The sequence below is a fragment of the Oncorhynchus kisutch genome, linkage group LG20 (assembly GCF_002021735.2).
Source record: "Oncorhynchus kisutch isolate 150728-3 linkage group LG20, Okis_V2, whole genome shotgun sequence".
NCBI lineage: Eukaryota > Metazoa > Chordata > Actinopteri > Salmoniformes > Salmonidae > Oncorhynchus > Oncorhynchus kisutch.
In genome coordinates, this window is record NC_034193.2 from 45,564,215 (window position 1) to 45,591,135 (window position 26,921).

At 43.0% G+C, this 26,921-nt stretch overlaps 2 protein-coding genes across 4 annotated transcripts in view; one reads left to right on the top strand and one right to left on the bottom strand.

The window, feature by feature from the left end:
• Positions 1-5,138, top strand: part of stx8 (syntaxin 8) — a 45,768-nt gene extending 40,630 nt beyond the window's left edge. For both annotated transcript variants that reach the window (XM_020454251.2, XM_031798860.1), the window contains exon 8: positions 3,174-5,138. In XM_020454251.2, coding sequence (XP_020309840.1) covers positions 3,174-3,238 — 65 coding nt within the window. In that variant the 3' untranslated portion in view covers positions 3,239-5,138. The remainder of the gene's footprint in view (positions 1-3,173) is intronic.
• The window catches only part of ntn1a (netrin 1a), a 90,731-nt gene continuing 68,245 nt past the window's right edge, over positions 4,436-26,921 (bottom strand). For both annotated transcript variants that reach the window (XM_020454640.2, XM_031798859.1), the window contains 2 exons: positions 12,159-12,233; positions 4,436-8,460 (listed from right to left, as the gene is read on the bottom strand). In XM_020454640.2, the coding sequence (XP_020310229.1) occupies positions 8,132-8,460; positions 12,159-12,233 (404 nt within the window). In that variant the 3' untranslated portion in view covers positions 4,436-8,131. The remainder of the gene's footprint in view (positions 8,461-12,158; positions 12,234-26,921) is intronic.

A 26,921-nucleotide genomic window follows, 5' to 3' on the forward strand; every position in this document is an offset into this window, starting at 1 on the left:
AAATGTGATTGTTGTCATTACTTTCGTCGAGACTGGGTCAGGAGTAACTTTATTTGGTTACTTAGCGAGATGGGGACAGTCCCAAAGAGAAGGGGAGGGAGTGTTGGTAGGGTGTCTGGGGCCTGAGGTGACTGGGTGGTAGGGAACAAACATATCGAAGAAGATGATGACTTTATTATCCAACGATGTACATGAACTTCTAACGTAATTTGACTTCAGAATGTTTATCTGCCCTCCGTCAAGTCGAGCTGAATGTAAAGATGACAGTCTACTATCCTGGTTTAATATCCTTCACACTGAAGCGTAGTTAAGTGTGTGTGTGTGTGTGTGTGTATATTTCTCTAAGTGTGAGGTGTTTAAAAGGCCATCATGAGGGCTGTTGGGAAGAATGTTCCCACTTGACATTTACATTGTTGCGGCTCTGCTCACATGTGTAAGTTATCAAGTGGGGAGGTCCTGTCTCGACCAATGATCATTCTGAGAGGTCGGTAACTAGCGTGCTAGGCTTCAGACAGAGCGGTTTGATTGAAAGTTTGAAATAAAAATCATACACAGGGGGAAATAGGACTAATTGGTTGCATGTAGAGTATGGTGCCACTAAGTTGTGCCAGCATCTCCTTCACTCAACTCAGAGAGATTTCAGAGAGTTTACTGTAATCAATGAAGAAATCCTAAAAGTAGGAGAAAGTGTCGCAACCAACCAAGCTAACGAGGCATCCAGACCTTTGGACTCGCTGCTGCCACATCCAAGCTTCCTAGCCAAGTCCTATGTCTCATAAGAACACCTGATCTAGGATCAGGTTTGCCTTTTAGAACAAAATGAACCAGATTCCACGGGGGGATGGGGGACGGGCGGGAGGACGGGGGGGGCTGATCCTAGATTAGGAGTTCTACTCTGACTACGACCCAGGCAATTAGTTCAGCTTGGGTTCATCTTCCCCCTATCTCTCCCTGTGGACCAGACTGCAATTACGCTGCAGAGTAGAATGCACGACGAGAAAGCCAAAGTATGAAAGAAATGTAAACCAAAAGTGAAAAGTCCGGGAGGGGAAATACCACCTCGCATGCGAAACGACCACGGACAACTTGAGTCAGCCAGAGACTGTCGACAGCCATCAAGCCATCAGATTCTCCAGGATTCAGTTGTTTGAAATCTTCACCCCCCCCGATGGTGATGCCGTTCAAGGAGTAACACCAGAGAGCGAGAGGAAAATGTGGCTTAAATGTGTCCTTGGAGCTAGTTTTCCATATCAACTGTAATGTGTGGCATGGAGTTGGGAGAGACATCCCCCGAGCTGAAAGCTCACCACGGTTGAGAGGCCTGACACTTGACACCAGCCATCCACCAGTCCTTTTATTCTTACCAACACCTTAGAAAGGTTTCAGGATTTGAAACAGCTGTAGGTTAGATGACAACGGGACTAGCCGAGACAACTGGAAAACCCATTGAACGCTGGTTGTCGGCTAGCCATCAAATATTCAAACCCATATAAAACAAGCCAATATGCAAACACAGAATAACTATCCATTTTACGGTTTTGATAATAAATGTCGGTCTTTAACTTTTTAATGCTTTTTCTATAATGTCTTGGCCTTGATTAGAATTCAAACGTGATCTGTGGAAAGCCTCGTGTCTGGATCATTTTGAGGTCCTGTGGGGTAGAAAGCTTTTGATTTAAGTGTGAGGTAGCTACAGTATAATCTTTCGGGGCTCCTCTGTCTCCACAGCTTTGGTGGAAAAACATTGATTACCCTCGCTCTCCAGTGAAGTCCGATCCGAAACACATGCCGAATGCAGTATGATCTGTGCCAATAAACCTGTCACAATTCTAGATTGCATGTAAACGTGTATTATGTCATCTTGGTGAAAATGTGCAGGTAATATGAGGGTAGTAGCCTAATCACTGGGGCGCAGCCGGGATTTAGAAAATTGGCTGGGGCCAAAGGTCTGAGCTAACTAGAAAAAGGCCTAGGCATACCTTTTTCAAGTTTACTGATTGGTTGCTTTTCCACCACCTATTCGTTTGGTCTGTAGCTGTCCAGCTTAGCCTGATCAGAAGAATTTAGGCAATGTGTAGAATTCCCTGTCTATGTAACTGTTATGTACTGTACCTGTCTATGTGACTGTTATGTACTGTACCTGTCTATGTAACTGTTATGTACTGTACCTGTCTATGTAACTGTTATGTACTGTACCTGTCTATGTAACTGTTATGTACTGTACCTGTCTATGTAACTGTTATGTACTGTACCTGTCTATGTAACTGTTATGTACTGTACCTGTCTATGTGACTGTTATGTACTGTACCTGTCTATGTGACTGTTATGTACTGTACCTGTCTATGTGACTGTTATGTACTGTACCTGTCTATGTAACTGTTATGTACTGTACCTGTCTATGTAACTGTTATGTACTGTACCTGTCTATGTAACTGTTATGTACTGTACCTGTCTATGTAACTGTTATGTACTGTACCTGTCTATGTAACTGTTATGTACTGTACCTGTCTATGTAACTGTTATGTACTGTACCTGTCTATGTAACTGTTATGTACTGTACCTGTCTATGTAACTGTTATGTACTGTACCTGTCTATGTAACTGTTATGTACTGTACCTGTCTATGTAACTGTTATGTACTGTACCTGTCTATGTAACTGTTATGTACTGTACCTGTCTATGTGACTGTTATGTACTGTACCTGTCTATGTAACTGTTATGTACTGTACCTGTCTATGTAACTGTTATGTACTGTACCTGTCTATGTAACTGTTATGTACTGTACCTGTCTATGTGACTGTTATGTACTGTACCTGTCTATGTAACTGTTATGTACTGTACCTGTCTATGTAACTGTTATGTACTGTACCTGTCTATGTGACTGTTATGTACTGTACCTGTCTATGTAACTTATGTACTGTACCTGTCTATGTAACTGTTATGTACTGTACCTGTCTATGTAACTGTTATGTACTGTACCTGTCTATGTGACTGTTATGTACTGTACCTGTCTATGTAACTTATGTACTGTACCTGTCTATGTGACTGTAACTACTCTGTATTAGTATTATTATTACTTTGTACAGTGTCATTTTTTGTTGTTGATTGTTTGAATTTCTGTCGAGTTGCCCCCCCCGACTTATCCTTCCGTTTGTGTTTCTATTCTTGTTTCAGGGATGCTGGTGGTGATCGTGCTCCTGCTCATTGCTATAGTGGTGGTTGCTGTGTGGCCCACATAAGGAAGAGGCTGAGGGGAGCGTTTTGGACATCGCACCGTCCGTGGGATGACCACTGAGACTGCGTGGAGAGCCTACAGGGGAGACGAGGTGCAGAGGCACTTATGCAGGTATGTATCAAGCGTGCTGATTTAGGACCAGGTTTGCCTTTTATATCCCAATGAATGAAAAGGACATAGACAAGGCAGACCTGATTCTAGACCAGCACTCCTACACTGAGACGCTTGATACATACCTCCGACACACCACCCCTGTGCCCTGTTAAACACACACACACACACACACTAATAATGACACACAGACTGTTCCACCCCCCTCTCTTCTCCCTCCCTCTATATTTCCCCTCTCCTTTCCCCTTATATGAAAACTGAGTGTATTGTAGTTCTCTACTGTACCTCAACACTTGGAGAGTTGAGCCCTGGCTTATGAGGAACCAGCAACAGTGTTTTCTTTTCTTACGTGGGTGTTGGTCTGGTAAAGGGTAGCACTGACCCTAATTCTGTCTGTGGGCTGAGAGGTCCTGGGTTCCGGGGCGCTAATTCTGCTAGCTTAGCAATTCACTCACACACATCTATTATTATAATAATTATTATATTTACCCACTAGCGGTTCTAATGGTATCATTTGTCTTGGGATTTGATCATGTTTGTAGGATAATGCCAGCCAAAACAAATAACATGTATGACTGTGTCACTTTTTAACATGATGCGAATCAGTTTAGCTCAATGCAACCTTGTCATTTCTAATAAACAACATTTACAGTTAACAGCACGATCCATGGACTCCTTGGTGTAAAGAGTATAGTGTTATATAATATTGGTAATCTAGTAAGGATAATGTACTGTATCTATAGCATACTCTGCATTATTCCACCGTGTCAATTTAAAAGCCTTGCAGATGCTGCAAAAGGATGGGAGATGCTTGCTTGCTTGCGTCCGTGTGAACAGTATAGCTTGGATCTACACCCAGCATGCTTCGCCCTCTACTGTACTGCCCTACATCACACGTGGAGCTGTTGATAGAGCTGTACCCAGCATGCTTCGCCCTCTACTGTACTGCCCTACGTCACACGTGGAGCTAATGATAGAAGTGTGTATGTTACGCCCAGGACTCCGGCTTCAGAGATCTAAAGCAGACATTGAATGATTTTAAGACGATAGAGAAAGAGAGGCATAAGAGAAAAAGAAAGAGTCACATCAGTGGCGACTTAACAGAGTTTATTTCAACTGAATTCTGGATTTAGTTCTACCAGCTTGGTGTTCAGTAGTTATTGTTTCCTTCTTAAAATCACAACCATCTAAACAACAACAAACAAGTAACAAAAAAAATGTAAAGGAAAAAAGACAGAATAAAATCCACAATGTCTCGTGTCATTAAATATATCCATATATAATAACCATATATTAGTACACATCGTAAAACAAACATCGCAAAAAAGGTTTCGCAATGGCCAACACAGCTAAACAACATTTACAATTTAAAAAGTATGAACAAAAGCAATGTTTTGACAGGTCTGTGGTAGTCATATTTCATCAAAGAGGAGGTCATTGTCAATCCATTGCTTGGAAAACTGATCTAAAATGTATTTACATCATGGGGATACAGAGACATAAATGGGGGGAAAAACGATTGAGGTTTGATTATATATTATGTGCCAAACAGAAATACATTTACATTTAATGTCACGAGTATGGATATAACGATAAAAGGAAGTAACATGTAAATGTATGTATAAATATGTGTAATATGTCATCTGTATATTTCAATACACCAGCACAAAGCATGTGTATGTATGACTGATCTGTACACAGAGAGAAACCGTATGGAACACAGATGCTGGCAATCAGACCCTCAATGTACATCTAATTGGTTTGAAATAAAAGAAATATGTTGTTTTAATTCATTTGGGGTGATTGAATTACATGATTTTTCGTCCTAGTCCTCGTTTCGCCCTCTTCGAATCGCTCTGAACTGAATTAATTTGACAGCCTTGTAAGAGACATTGAATAATGTCTGCAGCTGTTGAATAGCTGCCGCTACGGCATCCGTATTAGGAATTCCATGTTAGGAAGACCACTGACAGTTTTGCCTGAAATCGGACAACTTGCTAATATGGATGCCGTACCACACTCAAGACAGAATTTTCAAGAACTCTAGAGTGACAGTCAGCATGTAACATGTATATCTTATGCACAAGGGTGAGGTCTATGGACAGTTAAGTGTGTGTGTGTGGGGGGGGGGTGAAGCAAGAGTTTAGAGAGCTGACTAATAATGCTTGTGTAATAATGTTTGGAACAGTTCACTGTCAGTCAAGGACTAAACTAACACTAAGCACTCTTCCATTTCTGTTGCCTCAATACAACAAAGAAAATACATGCTGTTCTTAGGGGTCTGTCCATTCTCTTTGCTAAAATCTACAATCAATAAATTGAAGTTAATAATAGTTATATTATTGAGAATTTTCACATAAAAATACTACCTATTCAGATGTTTAATTGTTGGCTGCCAAGGCCTTTGTTTAGTACCTTGGGGAAGAGGCTTGTTTCAATTACAAATGCTTTACACATTGTGATTAAAAATAATAATAATTGCATCCAAAATAGGGTGAATTTAATACTACACAGAAAAATTCTGTGCCAATTGGTGAATAGCCTACAGTATTAGGAAATATTGTTCCTAGGGAGAGGTCATATAAATATGTAACACTTTCAATTCAATATCTCACTGCTTGGTTAACGTTCTCTGAAAACAATCAGATTTGTGTTGTAGCTAGTCTATTTGAAACCTTTTTTTATTCACATCATTGAAAATGCTTCCTTTTGTATAAAGCACGTGTACTGTATAATAATAGTAATGTCAATTCATATTTCAGAAATGTACACCTTCAATATAAAATGTTTAAAAACATCTCTATTCTAAATCTGGGCAACACGGGGAAGAACCACACTGCTTTCTGTCTCTTAGAAGGACTGGCTCCTAAATCACTTGATCATTAAATATATACTGAACACAAATATAATCGCAACATGTAAAGTGTTTTATGAGCTGAAATAAAAGATCCCAGAAATGTTCTATATGCACAAAAAGCTTATCTCTCTCCAATTTTGTGCACACTTGTTTACCTCCCTGTTAGTGAGCATTTCTTCTTTGCCAAGATAATCCATCCACCTGACCGGTGTGGCATATCAAGAAGCTGATTAAACAGCATGATCATTACACAGGTGCACCTCGTGCTGGCAACAATAAAAGGCCACTCTAAAATGTGCAGTTTTGTCACACAACACAATGCCACAGATGTCAAGTTTTGAGGGAGCATGCAATTGGCATGCTGACTGCAGGAATGTCCACCAGAGCTGTTGCCAGAGAATTTAATGTTAATTTCTCTACCATATCTCTCTGCCACATCCAGCTTTTTCACATGCGGCATCGTCTGAGATCAGCCACCCGTACAGCTGATGAAACTGAGGAGGATTTCTGTCTGTAATAAAGCAATTTTGTGAGGGAAAAGTCATTCTGATTGGCTGGGCCTGGCTCCCCAGTGGGTGGGCCTCTGCCCAGTCATGTGAAATCCATAGATTAGGGTCTAAATCATTTATTTCAATTGACTCATTTCCTTATATTGAATTGTAACTTGTAACTCGAAATCGTTCATTTTTGCATGTTGCACTTATGTTTGTTCAGTATAATTGAACCAAACGTTAATAAAATATTAAAGCAAGTGATCCTAAATTGAAATCTGGTTGTTATTGTTCTAATAGCAGGAGTCTTTGAAATCCCAGACATTTTGCCTTCTTGGGAATCTAGCAAAATGATTATTAAAAACACTAACCATGAAATTAGGCAGCAGCACCAGTCAAAAAGAGAGTAAGGATACAGTGTCCATATTAAGACATCAACTCATCTGACGCTGTCCTAATATGGACGCCATGTATTTGACATAATAACCATCCTTTTTGGAGACAGGTTGACATGCAGTTTGAAACTGTACAAGAGTGTGTTAATCACCACAATTCACAATGAACGTGCATTCATTTCTGAATACTGAAACCGGACAAAGAAAAATGTGTAGATTTAAAATAATATCCTTGATTAAGCGTAGTTAACAAAGCTGGAGTCAAATATATTGTACACCTTTAAGAATGGACATGAATTTTCTTTCTTGCCATTTCACTGTCTTCATCTAGGGGCCAACATCCAATCAAATGTCCAATATATCACACCCGTAATATAATAAAGAACGTAGCTAGTTACTGTGCGTTTTAGGTTACATACGACCGGGTGAAGTGAAAGGCAACTTATTTGATAATACATGAAACGTGCATTTCCAAGGCGCAGAAGAACCAATGTTATTTTATGGCACTTTTTGCTGCACTGCCAATAGGACACACAATTTCAACAACAACAAAGTTGAAGTGAGGACGTTTGACGATGCAGGCTGGTTTGTCAGTGATATTATTCGCTAACCCTAAAAACGACAGGAAACAGAGCTTGTGATAATGCAGTGGCTTGATTGGTGGTGTCTTCCAACCAGCACAAAATACTCATAAAATAGGGCTTTAAAATATCAATATGAAAAAAAAATGAAAACACATAACTTTATATATACTGGTAATAGGTGCAAACTTGGCAAATCCACAGAGACAAATCTCGAAGGAAAAAACAACGAAGCAATGACACCTGCAGCGTGAGCTCCTTCACAAAAGTCCACTAGAAAAAAAATCTGCTCAATAATATTCTCTTCATGCTTCTACTCGAAAAAGTAGCGACAACGCACAGTCCCTTTCTCTCCTTCCTCGGTCTCCCTCGCTCTCCTCTCGCCCTTTTTCAACACCCACTCGTCCGTTCTCCTGTCCCGCGTTCCATTCCCTCGCTCCAGGCGTCGGCCGTCCTTTCCGCCTATGCCTTCTTGCACTTGCCTTTCTTCTCACGTTGCTGGAACTTCCTCAGCCGACGGGCCCATGTGTCTCTCCACTGGATGACCAGGGAGCCCTTATCGGCCACCACTCCAGACTGCCCTGGAGAATCCTCATTGTTACCCAGGAGCAGGTACTTCTTCCCGGTCTTGATCTTTGGACACTTGCACGCCACATCCTTGGCCCTGACCCACAGGAACTGGTCGCCGCGGCGGATGCGGCTCTCGCCCTGCTTGTAGACAGAGATGATGTTGACGGTGAACTTCCACCACTCGCCCGCCTTGTCCGCCTTCAGAATGTGCACCTGGACAGCTGGGGAGGGGGGAGAGAGACTATTTTTGTTATGTCTTTGTGTTTGACTCAATTCTAGCATTAGAATTTCCTGCTCAAAGGGATACACGTGACAGTGCTGTTATTCTTATCTCTATCACCGGGGTTCGTGTCTGTATCACAGGCTTCAATTAAAACCCCATCCATGTCCTCTTGGCACAGGAGAGCAACCCGGTCCGTATCGTCTGCTCCATTCCTGCTATCCTGACCTGCTGTGACCCTGCTCTTCTCTAGACCCACACGCCATGATCCCAGCAACAGTTACTATGGCACCCGGGGACAAAATAATTCAGTTTGACCGAGTCGGACATTTCCCATGGAATCCCTTTTCCTTCTTGCAAAAGCTTTGCCTAGACATCTCTCTCTCTCTGGCCATTCAGTATGACAGGAGAGAGGGAAAAGTGCTAGTGTATCTCCCACTACAGATGTAGGATCTTAATTGAATCACCCTGTTGCAAGTGAAGTTTCCTGCAGCGTAGGACATTTAAGAAGTGTAGCGTCTTTGAGTTTTAAAAAGGTTTCTAACGTTTCTAATTTCCACTTTGTAATGTCAGACTTGATGGTCCCTCCCTTACGATACAAAAATATCCAGTCATTATAATCCACATACTAATTTACATTTCCCATTGCTGCAGGATTATTTTCCTGCTGTAGGAAACTGGCTCATATTACTGACGCCGGGTAGCCTACTGTCTGTAGCTGAATCCTCTAGCTCTTAGTCCTCTGTCTCCACTGGTCCATGTGCGTCTCCAGTCAGTGCTACTAGCTCCACAGACTAGCGCCATGAGATGCTGTGAGCTCCACTGTCCAAGCGGCATTACGGGACACTGAAAACACCAGAACTGACAAAGTCTCAAGGGCAGGGTTCTGTTCTATTCTCTTTTTTTTTCTTCTTTTTTTCAAATAAAAAATAAAGTGAGGTTGGCTTCCCCATCGGCAACTACCTACTCAGCCGGCCCCAGTGGCCAGGAGACTGGACCTCTAACCTAACCAGACGCCCATCAGAGGCTTGTATCCTCCAAGGGAAGTGCTGTCAAGACAAACGTCGCCCGGGAGCAGATCCAGCTCCACGTCCATTATAGATGTCAGGGGATTTGATTTGGGACGTGATTAAGAGGCAGGGATGGGCTGTGAGGAGATGGGTTTTTGGGGGAGCGGCTCTGTGATAGTATGATTTATTACGGAGAGGATCAAGGAGAGAGAGCACCGACAGCTCTCAAAAGCAGCATAGATCACCTTCAAATGGAACAGCAGTCGTTAAACCAGGGTTCATTAGCTTAACCTCATATACACACAGGCTGACTATCCCTGAGCGTGAATGTCATGGCTCTCTAAATGGCTCTAAATGAGACATATCCTGCACTGCACTGCAGATTTTACACCATGCATGGTAGATCACAGGGTTATCAAATAGGGCCCTGGTGTCCTTTTCTGCTAGCATTAGCCTTCCTGGTGTCTTTAATAGTAATATTAGCATGGGCATTGGTTGAACTGGCTGTTGACCTGGTGGCGAACCCTATTGGTGCCCTCTGTCACCCTGTCCTTCCCTGGTGTCACCACTGGAAGGCGCTCTTTGTTTGTGTTTGCACAACAACACAGGGTGAAACCCTGAAAGACCAAACTGTAAATAACTCAACCTATTGTGAAGCCCTGTTCCACTGTCATTTCAGCCCTTTTGTATGGAAACATTGCTGTATCCAAGCACCCTGTGGTTCTCTATGGGGGTTGGAGTGTGTCTGCATGTTATCCAGCATAGACCCGAGGCACAGCGAGACACTGCACTCCTAATGCTCTCCGCCACACCGGGACCCTCCAGTAAACCTTCCTGAAGTGTAAAGCGCGAGGCGAGTCTTATCCCTGTACAGGACCAGTACAAAGCCCCCCTGAGGTATGGTGAGGCAGGGAGAAAGTGGATTAAACCCAGGCCTTGGCAGGGAGGCTGGACCCAGGGCGGGTTAGGGAGGGCTGCGTAGGGCTTGGGTAATGTTGGAGACGGCCAGAGGGGGAAGCAGAGGAAATGGCCTGTGATTGGTCATTGAGGAGAACAGTAAGAGTGAAACAGTGGGGGTTCCCTTACTGTAGCCTGCTCTGAAGCAGAGGAGCGTGTACCCTAACCCCACTGTGGACCATTACACACACACACACACACACACACACACAAAACATGTAGTCACAGCCTTCCCTGAGGCATGCTGGGGTGGTGTTGGGATCACTCATCAATACCAGCAGGTCCCCTCTACACACTCCTCCTCTGGTGCCTGCCAGACCTGCCTGCCTATGAGAGACTAGGATGGGGGTAGAGGACACTCCCTGTGTTGTTGAGCTGCGCTCTCAACACTGCTTAGTCTGAGCTACAGCATGATGTCTTGATGACATGCACCTGGGGTGCACCTGGGTAGGATCCCACCTCACTCCCCATCTCCTCTCCCCTATGGTCTTCAGTGGGCACTGACAAGCTCTGACTTATAGACAGACTTTTCAGTGTATAAGGGTAAGAGTTTGTACAGCTGAAGACCACAACACATCACTGGGCTTCCCCAGGACAGAGTGCTTCTCCCTACGGGGGGTCTATTGACTCTTGCGTGGGCCTGAGAGGTGAAACATGGCCCCGTTATACTCCATTGGAGGTGCATGTTCCAAATCCTCCACCGAGGGCTCCTAATGCCTGACTCACTGGAGACCCTAACTGCTACACCTCCTTCACACATGAGCTCCGCTGCCGGGGATCAATGATCCACAGAGCTTTTGTTTTTTACCACTCATTAAACCTGTTCGCCTACAAATGGCCACAAACTAGTTACTGTGGTGCAGAACTTTTCTTTATTTGCATATGCATGGCAAGCTTATTTTTATTTATTTTTATTTTTTACCAAGCACCACACGGCAGAGTATTTTCACATCTATAATCGGCCATCTTTTCTTTTTAGCAATTGCCTCTTAAAGAGCTGCAAAGATAAACAATTTATGCCACTTTTTATTTGTGGCACAGGGGATTCCTCCTGACACCATGCCTGGATCCAACCCCTCAACAAAAAAAACTCAGGAACAATGCCTGGGCTGTCATTCATTCAATCTGCCAAGGTATTTTCAGGCAGGATGCCCCTTCTTGGTTGACTGATTTAACAGACTGGCTTCAATCAGGTCAGGGTCAAACCTCCACAACCTTCACCAGGGTCTTAACCACCTAAAGCACCTTTTCAACCTTTCCAATGGCCAGGGCAGCCGGATGGGATGGCCACAGGAATGCCTGTCTGAAAAGGCCCATCCCTTAAGTTCCCCTTAATGAGGACCTTTAGACGCGCACCCCAACTGTCCGTCACACCGACTTTGCTTTATACATTATCCGCCTTGCCCTTAAATACCTGCTGGGCTGTCCATCATCCCGGGAACCCCCCTCCCCTTCACACCCTCTCGATCCTCACACCCTAAGCTCTTCTCTCTGATGGCTTGTCCCCCTCCTTTGTTTGATCCTTTGACTTTCTTTCTTGAAAAGCCGGAGTAAGCCGTCACTAGAATGCCCAGGAGCTGTATGGTTGTCCTGGGGGGGATGCCTGGGCTTGGTGCTGGGTGTTGTAAATAAAGATGTCGCTAGCTACTAGTCCACTGGGGCTCAGGAGGCAGCGTGAGCTTCTACTGTAGGATTGTAGACTGTACTGCACAGAGGATGGAACTCAACTCACCGTAATCTTTCTTGCAGTATTTCTTCATGTTGATCTTCAGTTTGCCTTTCGACGCCTTGCAATAGGAGTCGCAGTCTGAGAGAGAGAGAGAGAGAGAGAGAGAGAGAATAAGATGCACACTAGGTTAAAACAACTAAAGAGGTAGCAACACAAACTGTGAAAAAAAAGACAAAAGTGAGACCACATCACATCTCCTTGAAGATTCCTTGCACTTGTACTCCCGATACACATCTGCCAGGTTCAATTGTGTCTTCCTCTAATAGGGCTTATGGTGCATTGAGAGGAGTGGTGGCCAATAGAAATGAGACCAGACAAAAAGGGTCCTGCGGATGCAGGTGTCCGCCCCGGCCCTATAGCTCTGATGGGAGGACCTCTGGACTGCTGCTTATTGTGCCACCAACCAGGCCACCGCTTCAGAAAACCACTCAAATTAACCCCCACAATCCCCACGCCGACCGCCACCCAACACCCCCCTGTCAAAGTGCCAGTTTGGGACTGATTAATGCCTGTAGAAGCACCCCCAACACCCTCAGCCATGGGAAGTAGGGGTGCTGGAGATGCTGCTTTGCCTCCTGATAAATTGAAATCATTTTGCCTAAAATTATAGTACTCTTGGCTGAAAAATTCATGCCCATATACTACACCAGAGAGCATCATTTAGCAGCAGAATCTCAATAGCTTCTTTAAAAAAAAAATAGCTGTGGATTAAATGATAATTTTACAGTCAGGAAAGCACTCTCGCCAAATATAGAACAGCTTGTTGCATTGTGGCCATGGACATATAATCAATAGAAGGGTTTTAGAACCTCTAACACTGACAGTTTGACTATTAAACTCATGGGTACACTAGCAATGGATGCCAGCCCTGACTTAAATGGGAGCTGCCATCTATGGATTATACATCTATGGTTGGTTGCGGCTGTCAGTTTGCCTTTTTCCAAATACAATCGGGATAAAAACATACAGTTAGGAAAGCAAATGCCTACTTCTGAAAAGAGAAGACTAATCTGTCTGTAGAATCTTTTTTTTTCAACTTGATTTTTGAGCCATTTTGACTTGAGTGATTCTGAGCAAACAGCACCGTTTTTCAAAAGTAGCTCATCTTGAGATCGGCTATTGGGCCATCACTGGTGAGTAGCCTAGGCTTCATCTTCATCATTGGGTAGTGCCACTGAAAAGTCCATTTAGTAACCTACTGTAGCCAAAATGTAAGGGATAAACACCGACAATCTGTACATTACCTTGGAAATAAAATGTTGGTTGCCAGTCGTTCGTTCTATTAGTTCGATATTTATGGACGAGACCCAGTCGTTCGTTCTATATGTTCCGTTGCCATGCTCGCTGACAACCTCCATCTTCCTTTCTAGCTAGCACAGTCACGACCTCTGCAGCCAGAATAACAGCAAAGTAGCCGCATTTGCATTTTTTAAAAGCTGTTTTCTATTGACATTCATTTGGATACATCCATAACGATTTTGCCTGGCATAGTGAGAAAAGTTTGCCTTCTCGTCAGGACACTCGACACTGTTCATTACGAGGAGATAGCATATCAAACACTAGAATAGAAAAGCAGGCTAAATACACTGAACAAAAACAAACACAACGTGCAACAATTGCAAATATTTTACTGGGTTACAGTTCATAAGAAAATCAGTCAATTTAAATAAATAAATTAGGCCCTAATCTATGGATTTCACATGACTGAGAATACAGATACCTTAAAAGAAAAATAGGGTAGGGGCGTGGATCAGAAACGCCAGATACTGACTGGTTGACCACCATTTGCCTCATGCAGCGCAACACATATCCTTCGCATAGAGTTGATCAGGCTGTTGATTGTGGCCTGAGGAATGGTGTCCCACTCCTCTTCAATGGCTGCGTAAAGTTGGATGTTGGCAGGAACTGGAAAACGCTGTCGTACATGTTGATAGAGTGCACCCAAACATGCTCAATGGGTGACATGTCTGGGGAGTTTGAAGGCCATGGAAGAACTGGGACATTTTCAGCTTCCAGGAATTGTGTACAGATCCTTGCGACATGGGGCCGTGCATTATAATGCTGAAACATGAGGTGATGGCGGCGGATGAATGGCACAACAATGGGCCTCAGGATCTCGTCACGGTATCTGTATCAAATTGCCATCGATAAAATGCAATTCTGTTCCTTAGCTTATGCCTGCCCATACCGTGACCCCACCGCCACCATGGGGCACTCTGTTCACAATGTTAACATCAGCAAACCGCTCTCCCACACGACGCCATCTTCCCGATACAGTTGAAACTGTAATTCATCTGTGAAGAGCACACTTCTCCAGCGTGCCAGTGGCCATCGAAGGTGAGAATTTTTCCACTGAATTAGTTTATGATGGCAGTCAGGTCAAGACCCTGGTGAAGATGACGAGCACACAGATGAGCTTCCCTGAGACGGTTTCTGACAGTTTGTGCAGAAATTCTTTGGTGGTGCAAACCCCCAGTTTCATCAGCTGTCCAAGTGGCTGGTCTCAGACAACCCCCCAGGTGAAGAAGCCGGATGTGGAGGTCCTGTGCTGGCGTGGTTACACATGGTCTGTGGTTGTGATGCCGGTTGGACATAATGCCAAATCCTCTAAAACGACATTGGAGGCAGTTTATGGTAGAGAAATAAACATGTGATTCTCTGGTGGACATTCAATTGCACACTCTCTCAAAACATGAGACATCTGTGGCATTGTGTGGTATAACAAAACTGCTAACTTTAGAGTGGCCTTTTATTGTCCCCAGCACAAGGTGCACCTGTGTAATGATCACGATGTTTAAATCAGCTTTTTGATATGCCACACCTGTCAGGTGGATGGATTAACTTGGCAAAGGAGAAATGCTCACTAACACGGATTGTAAGGACAGACGCTGGGAGAGGAGAAGCAAGTACAGGGAGTTAATATTTAATGAAGACACAGACAGGAAACAAAACATGAACAGCATCTTGATAAGGGACACAACAACATTAATGCTGACTCGGAAAGAAACTGAGGAAGTGACCAATATAGAAGGGAAGTAATTAATAATGTGATGGAGTCCGATGAAGCGCTGATATGCATAACGATGGTGACAGGTGTGCGTAATGATAAGCAGCCTGGTAACCGCGAGAGCCAGAGAGGGGGAGTGGAAGCAGGCGTGACAGGGATGTAAACAAATTTGTGCACACATTTTGAAAGAAGTAAGCTTTTGTGCGTATGGAACATTTCTGGGATTTTTTATTTCAGTTTATGAAACAAGGGACCAACACTTTATATGTTGCGTTTATATTTTTGATCAGTGTAGTTTGTTGCTAGCGAACCCGACAATGACAACCCGAATTAAAAAATACCCGTTGCTGAAAACAGCTGGTCAAACCAGAAACATCCGGTAGGATTTGACAGCATAGCGCCACGTGCATTATGACTGCAACAGTAGGGACCGGGAAAATGTATGTTCATCACTCACCACGTTAGGTCATCAGATGCTCCCAAAAAGGTCTCTGCAAAAACAAATCAATGCTACTGTCGCTAGAACCTTTCCCTTGTTGAACCTGCATTTACAATGTATACAATTTCGGTTTGTGTGGTTTTTGGTTTAGCTTTTTGTAACAAGTACAGTCTGCATGTGTAGACGAATATTGCGTAATGATTGCAAGGTGTCCCGATATCTTTTCCAACTGTCCCGTTATCTGGTTTTAATGTCCATTCTAGAATGCCCTTCTAACCAATCAGAAATGAGTACTCAACAATGTTGTGGTATAATATACAGTGGGGAGAACAAGTATTTGATACACTGCCAATTTTGCAGGTTTTCCTACTTACAAAGCATGTAGAGGTCTGTCATTTGTATCATAGGTACACTTCAACTGTGAGAGACGGAATATAAAACAAAAATCCAGAAAATCACATTGTATGACTTTTAAGTAATTAATTAGCAGGAGTGGGCCAAAATCCCTGCTGCAATGTGTGCAAACCTGGTCAAGAACTACAGGAAACATATGATCTCTGTAATTCCAAACAAAGGTTTCTGTACCAAATATTAAGTTATGCTTTTCTGATGTATCAAATACTTATGTCATGCAATAAAATGCAAATTAATTACTTAATCATGCAATGTGATTTTCTGGATTTTTGTTTTAGATTCCGTCTCTCACAGTTGAAGTGTACCTATGATAAAAAATTACAGAACTCTACATGCTTTGTAAGTAGGAAACACTGCCGATTTTGCAGGTTATCAAATACTTGTTCTCCCCACTGTATATATATTCCCCCTAATAATGTACAATCTGTGCGTATATATATTCCTCCTAATATTGTAGAAATGTCTCTTCATTGGCCTGGGCTACTGTTCGCATTCAAGACCAGATCATTTTTATTGCTCTCAGTTTGTCAGTGTTAGAGTAGCTGGTCATTCCGGTGTGGTATTAAAAAAGATTCTGCTAATGTTTTTGATCATATAAATGACATTAGGCAACAACAAAAAGTCCAAACCTATACTAAAAAAATCCCATGTGGAAATCCTCAAAATGCCGCTACTCAACGTATGCCACTATGCAAATACAATTTTATATATATATATTATATTTATATATATTTTTTTTTATATATATATATAAGATAAAGGAGTTGGCATAGCCACGATGTTTTTGATTTCAGGGCGCAAAATTTTCTCTTGTCAGCTCAACCACTATGTCCCTCCAAACCCCACTTTCCAGACCTATACACCCCCTAGGCCCCCACCGACTTACCCCAACTCCCATTCCTTTTTCAACTCGCCCCCCAAATCCACCCTTCGAGACCCCCCCCCAGGGCCGTGTCAAGCTTTGGCATTTATTGCAATAGGGGAACCTAGGGGTGGTGGTCCCGGTGATGGGTGGGAGGAGGGGAGGTAGGGGGTCATAGCCACGACAAAGAGAGGTCAGGAAGGAAATTAGCGGCCCATGAAGCGTTAGCCAAAGCCCTTTTTGGTGTCCACTCCTCCACAGTGAACAAATAAATACCTGACACAGCTAGGGACCGGCCATGGGCCTCATTTATAACCATTGCGTAAATTTCAGACTAAGTATCTGCATGTGCAATTTCTGAAAATAATACATATGTCTAAAAAAATGTATATTTATAGACTTGGCGCACGCCATACATATGCATGTTTCCCGTTATAAATCAGCCCGTCGTAAAACGGTGTATTATAACTCCGCCTGGAAGCGCCCTGCATTCACCTTTCATGGTTACAATAAAGTCATTTATTTACTGTATAATCTGGAACTATTAGAATTAGGCCACGGCAGTTTCATCAATAAATGTTATCAAATGTTTATGGAGGTGTTGCCAGAATGTTTTCATCTTTTGCAGTCATTTATTCTGTATTTTTTCAAACGATTGTGACAGTTTCTGAAAGAAAAAACAATGGAACATTTATTTGGACCTGTCAGCAGAATTTAGAATTCAACAATGTTTTGCATTGACTTTTTCCCCAAATATTCCGGACTGTCGTGAATTCTGTAACATTGTCTTTTTATTACAGTAGGCTACTGTACATGCGTACTTCAATGTAAAAGATCAACTGCCGGTTCACCTGTGAAATTCGACTGTATGTTATAATCTGCGCTGCCTATAGGATCACATCGGCTACAGCAAAACTGGAAATACAGAAAGTATTCAGACACGTTCACTTTGTTGTTATAGTAAAAATGGATTAAATACAAAAAAATCCTAAGCAATCTACACACAATAACCCCATAATGAAAAAGCAAACACATGTTTTTAGAAATGTTTGCAAATGTATAAAAATAAAAAAAACAGATACCTTATTTAAATAAGTATTCAGGCCCTTTGCTATGAGACTCGAAATGTAGCTCAGGCGCATCCTGTTTCCATTGATCATCCTTGAGATGTTTCTATAACTTGATTGTAGTCCACCTGTGGGAAATTCAATTGATTGGACATGATTTGGAAAGGCACACACCTGTCTATATAAGGTCCCACAGTTGACAGTGCATGTCAGAACAAAAACCAAGCTATGAGGGTCGAAGGAATTGTCCGCACAGATCTGGGAAAGGGTACCACAATATTTCTGCAGCATTGAAGGTCCCCAAGAACACAGTGTTCTCCATCATTCTTAAATGGAAAATGTTTGGAACCACCAAGACTCTTCCTAGAGCTGTCCGCCCGGCCAAACTGAGCAATCGGAGGTGAAGGGCCTTGGTCAGGGAGGTGACCAAGAACCTAATGGTCACTCTGACAGAGCTCTAGAGTTCCTCTGTGGAGATGGGCGAACCTTCCGGAAGGACAACCATCTCTGCAGTACTCCAACGATCAGGCCTTTATGGTAGTGACCAGATGGAAGCCACTCCTCAGTAAAAGGCGCATGACAGCCCGCTAGGAGTTTGCCAAAAGGCACCTAAAGACTCTCAGACCTTGAGAAACTAGATTCTCTGGTCTGATAAAACCAAGATTGAACTCTTTGGCCTGAATGCCAATCGTCACTTCTGGAGAAAACCTGGCACAATCCCTACGGTGAAGCATGGTGGTGGCAGCATCATGCTGTGGGGATGTTTTTCAGCAGCAGGGACTGGGAGACTAGTCAGGATTGAAGCAAAGTACAGTTAGATCCTTGATGAGAACCTGCTCCAGAGCGCTCAGGACCTCAGACTGGGGTGAAGGTTCACCTTCCAACAGGACAACGACCCTAAGCACACAGCCAAGACAACGCAGGAGTGGCTTCGGGACAAGTCTCAATGTCCTTGAGTGGTCCAGCCAGAGCCCGGACTTGAACCCGATCGAACATCTCTGGAGAAGCCTGAAAATAGCTGTGCAGCAACGCTCCCCATCCAACCTGACAGAGCTTGAGAAGATCTGCAGAGAAGAATGTGAGAAACTGCCCAAATACAGGTGTGCCAAGCTTATAGCGTCATACCCAAGAAGACTCGATGCTGTAATCGCTGCCAAAGTACTGAGTAAAGGTCTGAATACTTATGTAAATGTGATATTTCAGTTTTTATAAATGAGCAAAAAATGTTTTTGCTTTGTCATTATGGGGTATTGTGTGTAGATTGATGAGGGGGGAAAAAACAATTGAATACATTTTAAAATAAGGCTGTAACGTAACAAAATGTTTAAAAAGTCAAGGCCTATCTATTTAGGCTAGGTACTGTGCAGTATGTATAGAGCCATGTCATCATGGAATGCTCTGCCACCAGAGGTTAGTCAGGCAAAAAGCAAGTTTAGCTTTAAAAAAAACACGATCTATTTAGGCTACTAGGCCCAATTAAATGAGAGATGCATCGTTGTTTGTTGTATGGCTACTTCGGGAAAATGTACCGATCATGGCTAGAAAATAGGAGACATTTATTCTGCAGCGGTTATGAAAATAAAATAAACAGGAAATTGATTCCTAAAGTGCCTAAAGAAAGTTTTCACACCCCTTGAATTTGTTCACATTTTGTGTTACAGCCTGAATTTAAAATTGATATTCTAATGGCCTACATGTCAAAGTGGAATTGTGTTTTTAGAAATGTTTACAAATGAATAAAAAATGGAAAGCTGAAATGTCAATAAGTATTCAAGCCCTTTGTTACGGCAAGCCTACATAAGTTCAGGAGTGAAAATGTGATTAACAAGTCACATAATAAGTTGCGTGGACTCACTCTGTCTGCAATAATAATGTTTAACAGGATTTTTGAATGACTATTTCATCTTTGTACCCCACACATACAATTATCTATAAGGTCCCTCAGTCGAATAGTACATTTCATACGCAGATTCAACCACAAAGACCAGGGAGGTTTTCCAATGCCTTGCAAAGAAGGGCTCGCATTGGTGGATGAGTAAACAAATCAAATAAACAGACATTAAATATCCCTTTGAGCGTGGTGAAGTTATTAATTACACTTTGGATGGTGTATCAATACACCCAGACACTACAAAGATACAGGCATCCTTCCTAACTCATTTGCCGCAGAGGAAGGAAATTGCTAAAAGGTTTTCACCATGACTTCAAAACAGCTACAACGTTCAATGGCTGTGATAGGAGAAAAAGGAGGATGTAGTCACTCCACAATACTAATCTAAATGACAGAGTGAAAAGAAGGAAGCCTGTAGATAATACAAATATTACAAAACATGAATCCTGTATGCAACAAGTCACAAAAGTAATGCATCAAAAAATGTGCCAATGAAATTCACTTTTTGTCCTGAATACAAATCGTTATGTTTGGGACACTTCCAACACATCACTGAGTACCACTCTTCATATTTTCAAGCATAGTGGTTGCTGCATCATGTTATGGGTATGCTTGTTATCGGCAAGGACTAGAGTTTTTTTTTAGGATTAAAAGAAACGGAATAGAGCTAAGCACAGACAAAATCCTAATGGAATACCTGGTTCAGTCTGCTATTCAACAGACACTGGGAGACAAATTCACCTTTCAGAATGACAATAAAATAAAACAATTGCTTACCAAGACAACATTAAATATTCCTGTGTGGCCTAGTTACAGTTTTGACCAAAATTGGCTTGAAAATCTAGTGCAAGACTTTAAAATGGCTGTCTAGCAATGATCTACAACCAACTTTGACATTTTTTAAAAGAATAATAGGCAAATATTGTACAATCCAGGTGTGGAAAGCTCTTACCCAGAAAGACTCACAGCTGTAATCACTGCCAAAGGTGATTCTAACATGTATTGACTCAGGGGGTGTGAATACTTAAGTAATTTAGTTATTTCTGTATTTCATTTTCAATACATTTGCAAGAAATTCTAAAACATGTTTTCACTTTGTAATCATGATGTATTGTGTGTAGATGGTTGATTTTTAAAAAACATGTATTTAATCCATTTTGAACTTTTAACACAACAAATATGGAATAAGTCAAGGGCTATGACCACTTCTGGTACTGTATGTCAAATTATTTTAGATTCCAAAAATAAAATACATTGATTTTCACTCTTATGGCTAATGGCAGCATCTTGTTGTTATGTTTTCCAGTTTTTTTGTGGGGGTTTTGGGGAAAAATCATGTCATATCATATCCCCAATTTTGCACACAATACTTGCATGTTTTGCAATACAATATGGGTGAAAAATGGGCGCATGCATGTTTTAGGGGTATATTTTAGATGTACACAACATTTATAAATGAGGCCTCTGAACTGTACTGTGCTGGCTCAGATATTTCGTTTATTCCACCACAGTTTCAGCAACTATGGTAGATGCATCAGGCCCGGAGTAGTACTGCTTGCCTTGACTCAGTTTGGTTAGGTAATGTGAAAAGGTAACAGGTTTGTGATGAATTACTGGGACTTTAAGTGTGTATCCACACAGCCCACTTCTCTGAGTTAACCTTGACAGAAAAGGTGCCATGGCTTTCCTGATTGCCCCACGCTGCGCTGTCACACAGCCAGTCACCTTCAGTAAAGACTGTATGACGCGAGGCCAAACATAGAAATTAAAATTATTTGTTCCCCTTTATTCACCCCACATTTTTCTTCTTTCCCTCTAACTGACACAAATTGGATCCAGATTACTCTATCGGCACAGTTCCCTCGAAACTCTCTGAAAAAGCTTTAATAGTGTTATCTGTTCACAAAGTGAGAGATGAAGGGAAAGAGAGAGAGAGGGAGTGAGAGGGAAGGATGAGTAGAGGAGGGGGTGATGGGCTGGTAGGAGGAAGGATAAGACCTTTCAGCCAGCCTGAATATGAACAAACTTCATTGTTGTGACCAGGTCCTTGCTCCATGCCTGCCTTATACTTCCCTTTATATTCTGGGTGAATGAGGTTGCCTGGGTAACGCTGAATCGAGGAAAAATGCACCCAAAGTAGAGGAGGGCAGGAGAGTGGCTATTGGTTTGGGAGGGACACTAGAAGAGGACGAAGTTGGTTGGCGGGGTGAGGGGATTCAAGTAAACCCAAAATCGTCTCAGCTGATGGGGTTGGAGAAGGTAGCTGTGAGGGGGGGGGGGGGGGGGGGAAGTGGCACAGTAGATGAAATTGAGTCTATACTAGGCAGAGCGGCGCCTGATTTCCATGTAAATGATGACCCGGACCTGTGGAAAAGGCTGCTTTTGTTTTCCCATAAACCCCCTTGATGGCATCATGATACTTTCCTTTGATAGCGCTCGTTGGCCATTAGTGTACTCCTGAGACGAGCACCCCCAGATCCCCATACAGGACCAGGCAGTCCCCCACCGCGAGGACAAATGTACCCTTTGTGTGGGACACTCTAGTCAGGGGAAGTGGAATGAGTCCAGTGGCGCTGAGCTCTGTGCACCTCCCCTCCGCGCCTCCTCTCTCCATCCCCTCTCTACGCTCTCTTACTGGGAGGTGTCGTTCCCGTTGTTTCTCGGTTGTTTGAGCGAGGAAGGAGAAGCGCTGAGAGACGCTCTTTTGCCGCCTGGACGTGTCAGGGCTTCTTTAGCAGTGGGAGAGATTGATTGACACCCTCCACACAGACGTTTACAGTCTTTTAAGTCCTAGGCACATTTTTCAGACTTTTATCTACGTGGATAAAAGTAGCGCAAAGACCTAGACAGGACCCAGTGACAGGGACCTGCTTAGCTGGAACAAAGAGGTGTAAATAAGGGCATGGGGGAGGCCTTTCTCCTCCCTACGTCTTTCTTCTCCCTGAACAAGACTGATTGAGAAACAAATTGTGGCAAATAAAGCATGTAATTAGATTATAGCCACAGTGCCCGGGGCTGTTGGGCTGCTGGAACCATAGCAGTAGGGCTGGACCCTGTCCAAAAAGAGGGCGTTTTCTTCATTGTTTTCTTTCTTTCTTTGTTTCTTCATTTCTTTCTTCTCTCTGGCCGTGTCCAGTGTTGTAGTACTTGAGGCCAGTCTCGAGACCAAATATTGAGTGTCTCGGTCTTGTCTCTGTGTAAGGAAGAACAAACTGTTCTTCTGAAATATGAACACAGAACATTTTGAACTCTTATCGTTGGCGATATGACACACTTACAATCATGGTGTTGAATTGGACTTGCATTTGTCTGGTCTAGGTCTTGACTTGGTCTTGACTCGGTCTCGATTTGCTCCGGTCTTGAATCGGTCTCACTTGAGATGTTCTCGAACACAACACTGGCCGTGTCCAACACCCATAACAGTAGGCATTTTTGGTATGTGAAAATATAATGTTTTTCTAGTATGTTAAAAAAAATGTGTATGCTTTAAAAGTCATGTCATAATCATTTTGGCTTTTCATCTACTACAATTTCGACTGCCTGCTATTGAGAATCCTCTTTTCAGATCCAGACGTGTTTGACAGCAGCTGATAGTGAGACCTGCTGCACCATAATGATAGAATGGGGGGAAACGGTGCAGTTGCACATCAGATGACGTGTTCTCAGTATGGGTGAGTCTAGTATGGTGATATCTGTTGCTTATTGAATACATTTTGACTGAACAGTACGTTCTAAATAGTATGTGGTATGGTTAGGACACAGTATGCAGTTTTAGTAAATAGTAGGCAAGACAGATTTCGGACACAGCCTCTCTCTCTCTCTCTCTTTCATTCATTCTATCATCCTGAAGTAAGGGAAAAGTTGTGTTTTCGATCCCAGTGAGTGACAGCTGGAAAACAACAGAGAGCGAAAGCGTCTATTTATGATTCATGACATGATGCTTTTGTGGGTTGTTTGTTTTGGGCGGCATGTTCTGTGGAACCAATCTGAAAACAAGAGTGTGGTCATCCCTATTACTGCAATTGAGTTTCAGTGGAGTCAGTGGGCAATGATGCTGGCTCCATCCCAACATGCAGACAACAGACGAGAGTGAGAGAGGCTGATGCCAATGTGTTCATGTTGTGAGAGCCAGGCTGAGATTGCCAAGCCATAAATCATATTGTGAGTTGAGCATCGATGCTGATGATGATGATGGACACGCTGATACAATGCTATTACCATTTCTCTCTCCTCTCTCTCTCTCCTCTCTCTCTCATATTAAACTCGGAGCAGGTAATAACATCCCATGACACAACACTAAAGCCCAGTGAGGCAGCAGAGAGTATTAACAGGGTGTAATGGCTGTCGTGGGTTGAAGAAGGTGAAGAGGACCAAAGTGCAGCGTGGTATGTGTTCATGATGTATATTTATTTGAACTCAGAACACTACGATAAAAAAAATAGACCAACACGAAACAGTTCTGTCTAGTGCAGACAGAAAACAACTACCCACAAACACAGGTGGGAAAACAGGCTACCTAAGTATGGTTCTCAATCAGAGACAACGATTGACAGCTGCCTCTGATTGGGAACCATACCAGGCCAAACACATAGAAATACAAAACCTAGACTACAAAACATAGAATGCCCACCCCAACTCACGCCCTGACCAAACTAAAACAGAGACATAAAAAAGGAACTAAGGTCAGGACGTGACACAGGGTGTGTAGAGTGGACCCAGAGAGAGACTTGTGTCCCAAATATCCAGGGAGGGTCTCACCGCAAATCCTGAACCCTTCCAGCCATCATCATTTTCATCATCGTGGCCCATTATCTTGGATCATGTTCATAAGGGCACACTGTTCCGAAACGTTTTGTAACTGAAAACGAGCTCTTCTCATTGGACGTCTTTCGACAGTAACTCCCCATTTATAACGGTTCTGACTGTTTTCTTCCATTTCGTGCCTAATGAATACCACGTCACTGGTTGGTATCATGGTGGTCAGCTCAGCTGTTATAATCTCCTTCACATTCCGTTGCTCTACAGACATCTCTGTCAGGCAACGACCAAGGGGGAGTGACTACTCACACTATCCGTGACCTAACCGCACAATATGTGTTTTGTCTGGGCCTTGCCTTCCGAGGTATTCGCCATGCATTCCACCCCTCCATGTGCTCGGGGAGGTGGGGAACCCAGAACACGTCGCTGGAGACAAATGAATAGCCCCCCCCCCCCACTTCCCTCAACCGAGTCCGATGGGGTTGAGGTAGGGGGGAGGCACCTGCTGCACAGCTGTCCAGCCTCGCGTATAATCAGCATACCCCAAGCATACCGATTTATTTTCCTTTAGTCCAACCTTACAAACCAAAGTAGCAATAAGGTCATGACTCATCACTTAGTCTCTCTATCTAAATGAAACAATGTATATATATCTGCATATCGCTCTCTCTCTTTCCCTCTACTGAACAAAAATATAAACACGTTTCATGAGCTGAAATAAAAGATTTCAGAAATGTTCCATTGCACAAAAAGCTTATCTGTCTCAAATTGTGTGCACAAATTTCTTTACATCCCTGTTAGTGAGAATTTCTCCTTTGCCAAGCTATTCCATCCATCTGACAGGAAGGCATATCAAGAAGCTGATTAAGCAGCATGATCCTTACACAGGTGCTGGGGACAATAAAAGGCCACTCTAAAATAAAAGGCCACTCAGTTTTGTCACACAACACAATGCCGCAGATGTCTCAAGTTTTGAGGGAGCGTGCAATTGGCATGCTGAGTGCAGGAATGTCCACCAGAGCTGTTGCCAGATAATTGAATGTTCATTTCTCTACCATAAGCTGCCTCCAACGTCATTTTAGAAAATTTGGTAATACTTCCAACCGGCCTCACAACTGCAGACCACATGTAACATTCGGCTTCTTCACCTGCATCGTCTGAGATCCTGAGGCTCATTGTCGTGCCGTTCATCCGCCGCCATCACCTCGTGTTTCAGCATTATAATGCACAGCCCCATGTCGCAAGGATCTGTACACAATTCCTTAAAACTGTAAATGTCCCAGTTCTTCCATGGCCTGCATACTCACCAGACATGTCACCCATTGAGCATGTTTGGGATGCTCTGGATTGACGTGTACGACAATGTGTTACAGTTTCCTGCAATATCCAGAAACTTCACACAGCCGTTGAAGAGGAGTGGGACAACAATCGACAGGCCACCATCAACAGCCTGGTCAACTCGATGAGAAGGAGATGTGTGGTGCTGCATGAAGCAAATGGTGGTCACACCAGATACTGACTGGTTTTCTGATCCATGCCCCTACCTTTTTTTAAGGTGTCTGTGACCAGCAGATGCATATCTTTATTCCCAGTCATGTGAAATCCATAGATTAGGGCCCAATGAATTTATTTCAATTCAGTGATTTTGTTACAGCTCATATAACTCAGTAAAATCTTTGAAATTGTTGCATGTTATATATTTCTTCAGTGTGTATATATATATATGCTTCACTAAAGACATAGGCACTCATTTGGGGGACTGGTGGTGAGGTAGCCCTGATAAGAACAACCACATCTGTCACCAATCATGTATTGGATGAGATCCCATTTGTCCACGTACTGAGCCATCCAGTGGTTGGCTCAGTTCAGACCCAGTAATGTATGCAACTATGCATCCTCTGGTTTGGAAGCCTGGGTGGTCCCGCCGGACCTCTGTCTACCCAGGAATCTGATGTGACCGATACAATCTGTCAGTCAAAGTGCCCCACCTTGCAATCTGCTTGATTTCAACATCTCCCATTTCTGTAGAACGTTCATAGTATGTCGCCCCATTCAAGTTGTATGTACAGGAATTCCCCCAGGTGATTACGTTATGCAGAGTTACGTGGTCTGTATCATTATACGTTACCTCTATAAGGATGTTTACATTGGTCCGATGACACAGTTTAATCAATAGGATTATAATTGGAACTCTTTAGTCCTTATTCCGCAAGAACACCTACGCCTTAATGCTCACTCAACTGCAGAGAACCAGGGTGAGTAGGTAACCCGCCTTTACCATCCGTTCTATTCGCCAACATGCAATCACTGGTGAATAAACTGGATGAG